Here is a 7,532-nt window from a genome sequence, read left to right as displayed (position 1 = left end):
TGATTTTAAAATGGATTTGCAATACTGGGCTATGAGGGGTAAACCAGCACATTGCAGTAGCTGGATTAATTTGTCAAAGAGAGCATGTTGGATGTACTGGTGGGGATGTGAGGTTGTCTCACTAAATCACTACAAGCTACCTTAGATTTGGAAACCCTGAAAGATTCTTACAGCAAAGTCTCTCCTGCTCCTTTTACTAAAGCTGGCTGTGGTAAAGTAATCAGGGTAGCTGCTCTGGATGATCTGCTCTTTCTGAAGCTCACAAGGACATCATTCATTGCTTCTCTTTTGTTCAGATTATTTGCCTCCCATTTCTTGTGATTGGCACCAAGTAATTATATGGTGTTTCCTCCACACAGAACCTTGTGCCACCAGCTGCTGAAGCAGTCCCCATGCAGCTGGCTGCAAGCTTTATCCCCACAATACCCCGAGGAAAGAAGGAGGAAAAAGATACTTCCATTCCCCATCCTCCTTTAGGTCTCTGATTGACTTTTCTATAGTACATTTTCATCACATGCTCTTGTCTTGAGTGGCTCTCCATAATTTGCATGGAGCTGAAAATAGGTTTGTTAGATGCTGCATTATCTTGCTGGATCCATCACAGTTTCGGTCTTGCAAGTGTCATTTCAATACCAGACATGACGTAGCAGAAGGAGAGATGTGTGAGGGGGTTATACTGAGTAGGAACCACCATCCCTCCACACCTGCTGTTAGTTCTGTGGCCTCTGAGAGCCACAGAGCAATGTCCAACACAGAAATCATAGTACCTAAAAAGCAGGTGCCCAGTGGAAGGAGGTGGCTCAGCACAACTTGGTATGGTCTACACCAGTTTTACGTGTGTCCAAGGGTGTTTCTGGGCACTGAGGCCAACCGGCAGCTGGTCTCCATCTGGTCTAAGAAGTTAGACTTTGGTCCTTTTAGTCTCCCATACAGGTGGCTGCCTGCAAACTGCCTGTTGGCAACGGTTTCTGATGGCCACATGATGGCTGGGAGATGTCCATGTTAGCTGGTTAATGTGAATCGGATCCATGCCAGACATACTCTGTTTCTTGCTTGGACTGTCAGTGTCAGGTCCCTAAACTTTCTTGAGCTTGCATGTGTAGACACAGCAGTAAACACTGTAGCGTCCAGGAGGTGAGAGAGGTCAAAAGTGCCACCATGGTCCCGGGCACTGAAAGCAGGGAGGGCTGTGCTCAATGCAAGGGGCTGACAGTACTGCAGCCTGCTTGTGGAGAGGCTGCCTGACTCCTGCCTCTGCATTAAACACCCCTCTCCACATGGAGTCCGATCTTACCTCACCAGGGCTGCTGCCCATAGCTCCCTGGGGAGCTGCTGGATGCACCAGCCAGAAGGGCAGAGGTAGGGGCTGGGCTTCAGCAGTGTGGTGTGAGCCAGCCTACAACTCAAGAGAAGCAATCTCTCTTCCCAAACTGGCACAAAGCCGTCCAGTGGTGAAATTACTGTCCCAAGAAGGGACCAACGAAGGGACCAAACCTGCAACTTCAGCATCCTCTGAGCACTGCTGTCACTGCACGTCCCCAGGTGCTGGGCTGTGGGGCCCAGTGCCACTGGGGAGCTGTATTCCAGCTCCACCTGCACCTTGTGGACCAAGCCCCGTGGGGATCCCAGCCCCCTTGGGAGATCTTGGGCTTCCCTGCTGGGACTGGGGCCAGGCAGGTGCCCAGCAGCCCAAGAGTCCTTCCCTGGGGCTGCAGGGCTGGAGGTCCAGCTGAGCCTCCTCTTCCTCCCTGGTGGAGCTGGTCTGAACCACAGCCAAAACTTAACACATCTGTCAGTTCAAATCCACGTGTTGTTCTCTTGAGCCAAAGCACCAACACACACACACACAAAATCTTCTCTCTGTTTCTTATTCATTTCGTTGGAATTCAATTGCCATCATGCATCGCTTCCAGCAGACACAGAACATGGCTTGACCTGTTTGCCCAGCCCAGATAAATCAACAGAAGTTGAATTTAGGAGCCCTAATAATTGCAGCAAACTACTCATAAATAAGTTACAGAGCAATAATTAACTGTTGAAATTTTTAGATTAGAGAAGCTCTCTTTTCATGGATGAAAAATGAATGAAATTAGAGAAATAAATTATTTGCCGCCAATTATTCATTCTACTCCTGTTGTTTGCTGCTCTGCAATATGTCTGATAAAAAACATTCATCAAGTAAGCCTGCCTCACTCTTTTCAGCTACAAGACCAAGGTTTTAATTCATTACAATTTTCCCTGACCCTTCTTTGGATCGTTTGCATTTGTCAAAGTGGATTTAAAATGCTACCAGATCTCTAACATTTGACAGGCACACTGAAAGGTGTAAAGAAGTCTGCAAAGGTGCAAGACGAAGGAGAATAAAGCACAAGGATTTTAGCAGCCGCGTTAAGTAAAGTCTTTATAGGGACTGATCTGGCATTTCAAAAATAGTTTCTTCCCAACCTTTTGAGAATGTGCTGAGATTTATCATTTGAGAGGAGCTGATTTCACCTTTCAAACTGAACAATGTACGTACTAATCCTGTGTGCCTATTTTGTAGGTGTTCTGTAAAATTACAGGGGGAGAGAAAAGCCTTTTAGGAAGCAAAGTTGGTGCTTTCTGTGTCAATCATGCTGGACCGTACATTGATTTCTTATAATTACCTGGAGAAAAGCCAAAAGGTCACTGGAATGAATCATTGAACAAAGAGAGGTGTCTGAGATGGTTAAATCAGAGCCTTTAAACCTAAAGAACCTGTTCCCCTGTGCTGATGGAGTCTGACAAGGTTGTAAACCCAACTTTCCTGGATCTCAGTTTTGTTTAGCAAGAACTGGTAGTCAGTAATCCCATTCACATTTTCCCCTGCGTAAGCATGTCACTGATATTGCTGTCTTAAAATTTATTGTGCTAAAATCAAACCAAACCATTTCAGGTAGTGGGCAAGGAATTCCCAGGTGGGTAAATATTTATTGCTGAACCAACAAAACCTAGGGTTTTTCCACATTTACAAGGTATTTCTTTTGTCCCAAGAAGTCTGCAAGTCTCAGCAAACTTGTAAGTGCCTGGAAAAAAATTCAAGGGATATCTTGTATTGCACCCACACTATTCGGTACCCTCGGGAGCACAGGAAGGTGACACTGGCCATCCAGAGATTAACAGCGTGACTCAGGTTTATACTAATAGATATTACCCCTTTCCCAGGGCTGTCACTTGAATAAGGTGACCCACCCCTGCAGTTTTTGTTCCTTGCCTTCCATACTGTTCTGCAGCAAGGACATGAGTGACACAACCCAGGCATTTGAAGAAGATTGTGGAGCTGTGGTTGATGCACAGCTTATTCCTCCCTGTGAGACTGTGTGACTGGCTGTTACCTTTACTGGCTGACTATAACCAAAGCAGCAAGAACCCACTTCCCTTGGTTTCAGTTTTTGCATAATAAGTGTGTGCGTGGATGTGTTAGAAAGAGAAAGAATTGCGTTCCTCTGTTTTGTAGGTTTCCTGCAAGTCTTCCTCTGTTGTGAATTCACCTCTTTGATATTGTCGCTCTCCTCCATCATGCAAGAGGGACAAGGAAGGTCATTGGAAGGTCTGGGAAGGGGCTGCATCTGTGATTTTAACTCATGGCTTGTGCACCCCCAAAGATCATGATCTACCTCCAAGGGGTATTTATGAAGTATGTGAGGTTTTGTGCATCCTCCATGTCAAGATGAGGTCTGGTGCACAACCTCTTACTACTCCCCCACAAGTTTCAGGCAAGGGAGTGGAAATGGAGGGCAGTGTACTACTCACCAGGGTCCCCTTGGTGGATGACACAAGCATGAGGACACTGGGCACATCACAGCTGTCATCTTTTTCCCAGGATGGACACAAGCCTAGAGAAGCAAACTGTCAGTTGGATTTGCCCCTCTCTATTCCCCTCCACTCAGACGCTTTTCAGAAGCCAGTAAATTGGAAAAGATCAAAATCTGCTGGTGCAGGTCCTTCTGCTGTGGCCAGAAACTGTTAACTTAATGACTGTGGGTTTTGCTGATCAGAGCCCTCAGGACCCACTAAGATGAACCGTATAGTCAGAATTAAGAATTGAGGAGCATGATGATAGACCTTCCTGCGTGTAAGGGTCTGGGCAAAAAATGTCAATCAAATCCTGGAATTCGGAGAAAACAAAGTTAAAAGGAGATGCTTGTTTTGCTACTTGTTAAGTGCTGGATGTAGTACAAAGCACTACTGTTGGTAAGTAGCGTTCACTGAGAAATCATCATAGACGTAAGTCACTCAAACCCTCATCAGGGTCGGTTGCCTGCAGAGCGAGAAAACAGAGCTAACACTGAGGATGCAGAGCTTTGGGAAACACGTGCAGAGTCCAGGGAAAGTTTTGCTCCACAGCTGCAGCAAAAACTTTATGCTGTCTGCTTGGTTCTCAGTGACACCAGTGCAAACCTACAGTAACTCAATGTCCTGACAAAGAATTACTCTAGACTTGCTCCAGCCCCTCTGAGAGCAAGATTTGTTGTGCATTTATCCCAAAACACAGGATTTTTCCCGCTAGTTTCTGACATCAGAAGAAAAGGTTTGGGTGTCCTTCTGCAGCTCTGAATGACTTTATACACGATTATTTATTTCATTTAAAAAGAAAAAAAGTTTAAAAAAATCTTTAGACGTGCACGGCGGTATTGAAACACATTATTTTACAGCTAGGCAGGAGTATAAATAGCTGAGCTGTGTTTTCTGTGTAGCTGGTGCTTTGCTGGCTTTCACCAGAAGAGGGTAGAGTCTGGAAAGGACTCCTGGCAGCCTGGGCTCCCTATTGTGTTTGGAAACAGCAAAGGGAAAACAAGCGCAAGTTTCTCCTCTGCATGCTTGCACCGGCTGCGTGCGAGAGTCCGCAGATAAACTCCGGAAGACCTGAAAGTAAAAAGAAAACGGCACGGGAAACAAAATTCCAAAGCAGCTCTCTAGGGAGGTCTGTGGAATCGAAGAGAGGAACGGCAACAGTTTTCTGTGGGCTCACCCTGCTGATGGTCTGTCTGAGAACTGTCACTCACTGCACGATGCACTAATCAGAGCTCAGGATCTATTTCTCTGCCGTGACTTCCAACCTCTGAATAAATATCACTTTTAGAGAGAGGATGGGACCTGGAAAGACTCTCGAGCACTGAACAGAGGGGTGAGTTTTATTAAATGGTTTCTTCCCTTTGAAATCTGCTGGAGCTTTCCAACGCCCTGCTTGCAGGCACAGCAGCCCGGTGACTTGTCGTTTGCCCGCAGCTTGTTGCATCCCTCACGAGGCTTTCCTGGCCGCAGGGTTATTTCTGTAACCTTTCCCACAGCGACTCCAGGTCAGTAACATTTGTAATAGAGCTGACTCGGTGGTGATTTGCTTTCATGAGAAATTAAACCCACAAAGCTTTGAAACCAAACGGCAGGCTAAAAATCAAATAAACCCCAATACGATTAAAATGGCAGGTGACTCTAGGTTTCCAGATGTGGACACTGCCGGATCAGAAAAGAATGAAGAAACGGAGATTGTAGTCAATGTCGGTGGGGTGAGGCAGGTGTTCTACGGAGATAACCTGAATCAATACCCAGAAACACGGCTGGCAGAGCTAATCAACTGTTTAGCGGGGGGATATGATAGCATATTCTCCCTCTGTGACGACTACGATCCTGGAAAGAGAGAGTTTTACTTTGACAGAGATCCGGATGCTTTCAAATGCATTATTGACGTGTACTACTTTGGGGAAATTCACATGAAGAAAGGAATATGCCCCATATGTTTCAAGAATGAAATGGAATTTTGGAAAGTGGATCTGAAATTTTTGGATGACTGCTGCAAAACTCATCTAAGTGAAAAAAAGGAGGAACTGGAAGAAATAGCTAGAAGGGTGCAACTGATTCTGGATGACTTGGGAGTAGATGCCTCGGAAAGTCGCTGGAAAAGGTGCCAAAAATACATCTGGAAATTTCTGGAGAAGCCAGAATCGTCCTACCCAGCTCGAGTCATTGCTGTTCTGTCCTTTCTGTTTATTTTGATCTCCTCTGTCGTGATGTGTGTGGGGACCATCCCAGACCTGCAGGTCGTAGATGCAGAGGGGAACCGTGTGGAGCACCCGACCCTGGACAGCATAGAGACAGCCTGTATAGGCTGGTTTACCATCGAGTACGTGCTGAGGCTGATCTCCTCTCCCAACAAACTCCACTTTGTCCTGTCTTTCATGAACATTGTTGATGTGCTAGCGATACTGCCTTTCTATGTCAGCCTGACCTTGACCCACCTGGGAGCCAGGCTGATGGAGCTGAGCAATGTCCAGCAGGCTGTCCAGGCACTGCGCATCATGAGGATCGCGAGGATTTTCAAGCTCGCACGGCATTCCTCTGGGCTCCAGACTCTAACATACGCCCTTAAGCGCAGCTTTAAGGAGCTCGGACTGCTCCTCATGTACTTAGCTGTTGGAATCTTTGTCTTTTCTGCCCTGGGTTATACCATGGAGCAAAGTCACCCTGAAACTTTATTTAAGAGCATACCTCAGTCATTTTGGTGGGCAATCATTACCATGACCACAGTCGGATATGGAGACATATACCCTAAAACAACACTTGGAAAACTGAATGCTGCCATCAGTTTTCTTTGCGGGGTGATAGCGATCGCCCTTCCCATCCATCCCATCATTAACAACTTTGTCAGGTATTATAACAAACAGAGAGTTTTAGAAACAGCTGCCAAGCACGAATTGGAGCTGATGGAGCTAAACTCAGCTGAGGGGAAAGCTGCAAGCTCCAAAAGTGAACTAGAGGATCTTGCGAGGGAAGGCAAGGAGGGTCCTTTTTATAGCAGCCGGCTAAAAGTCTCCCACAGTGACACCTTTATTCATCTCCTGTCAGAAGAGAAACACTATAGGACCAGGCTTCAAAGCTGCAAATAAACTGTGAGCTGTTGTCAGCGCTAAGCTATAGATCAGGACAACCTGACAATCAACTATTGAAAAGACTGGTGGGATCTGTCAGAGTTGGGAGGGAGCACTCTGCTTTGCTTTTCCGACGTGAATATAAATTAACCCCATGGTATCTCCATCAACAGTTGGTAAGACTTTGCCGTTATTACCCGAAATAAAGTAGTAGGACTCCATTGAGATCAGACTGCTTATAGTGAGTGCGTTCTGACAAAAATAATTTGTAACTATTTTAGAGATTGAAAAATCCTTCCTGATCGGTAAATGTTCGATGACCTGAATGTGCAGCATTACCACATCAGAACTCTGTATCTGTGACAATAAAGAGCAGCATCGCACAGATTGTGTCTTCCAGGCTGTGTTCCATGCCTCTGCAGCTAGAATTGCTCCTGAAAAAATTAAAGCAGCCTCTCACTCATACTAGATTCAGGTTTACAACAAAATGTTTTACGAGCAGTTTCAGCCTAGAGGTACTGAAAGTATGAGCATATACTGTGTGCAGAATATTGGAGTCAATGAATAATTTTGGTTTTGTAAAATGTAATTTGGGGTTAACTTTTTGCATAGGTATCTGTTCCTTTTTCGGGAAAAAATGTAATTTTC

The 7,532-nt window shown here is 45.6% G+C and overlaps 1 protein-coding gene across 1 annotated transcript; it reads left to right on the top strand.

Annotated features, from left to right (window-relative positions):
- Positions 1 to 4,721: 4,721 nt before the first annotated feature.
- Positions 4,722 to 7,276, top strand: KCNF1 (potassium voltage-gated channel modifier subfamily F member 1). The gene has a single exon (XM_037393231.1). It carries the CDS (start codon positions 5,439 to 5,441, stop codon positions 6,900 to 6,902), a length of 1,464 nt encoding a protein of 487 aa, XP_037249128.1. The 5' UTR covers positions 4,722 to 5,438; the 3' UTR covers positions 6,903 to 7,276.
- Positions 7,277 to 7,532: the final 256 nt, after the last annotated feature.

This window comes from Falco rusticolus, chromosome 6 (assembly GCF_015220075.1).
Source record: "Falco rusticolus isolate bFalRus1 chromosome 6, bFalRus1.pri, whole genome shotgun sequence".
NCBI classification, from domain to species: Eukaryota; Metazoa; Chordata; class Aves; order Falconiformes; family Falconidae; genus Falco; species Falco rusticolus.
The sequence above is the reverse complement of the archived record's forward strand: the minus strand, read 5'-3'. Positions and strand labels throughout refer to the sequence as shown.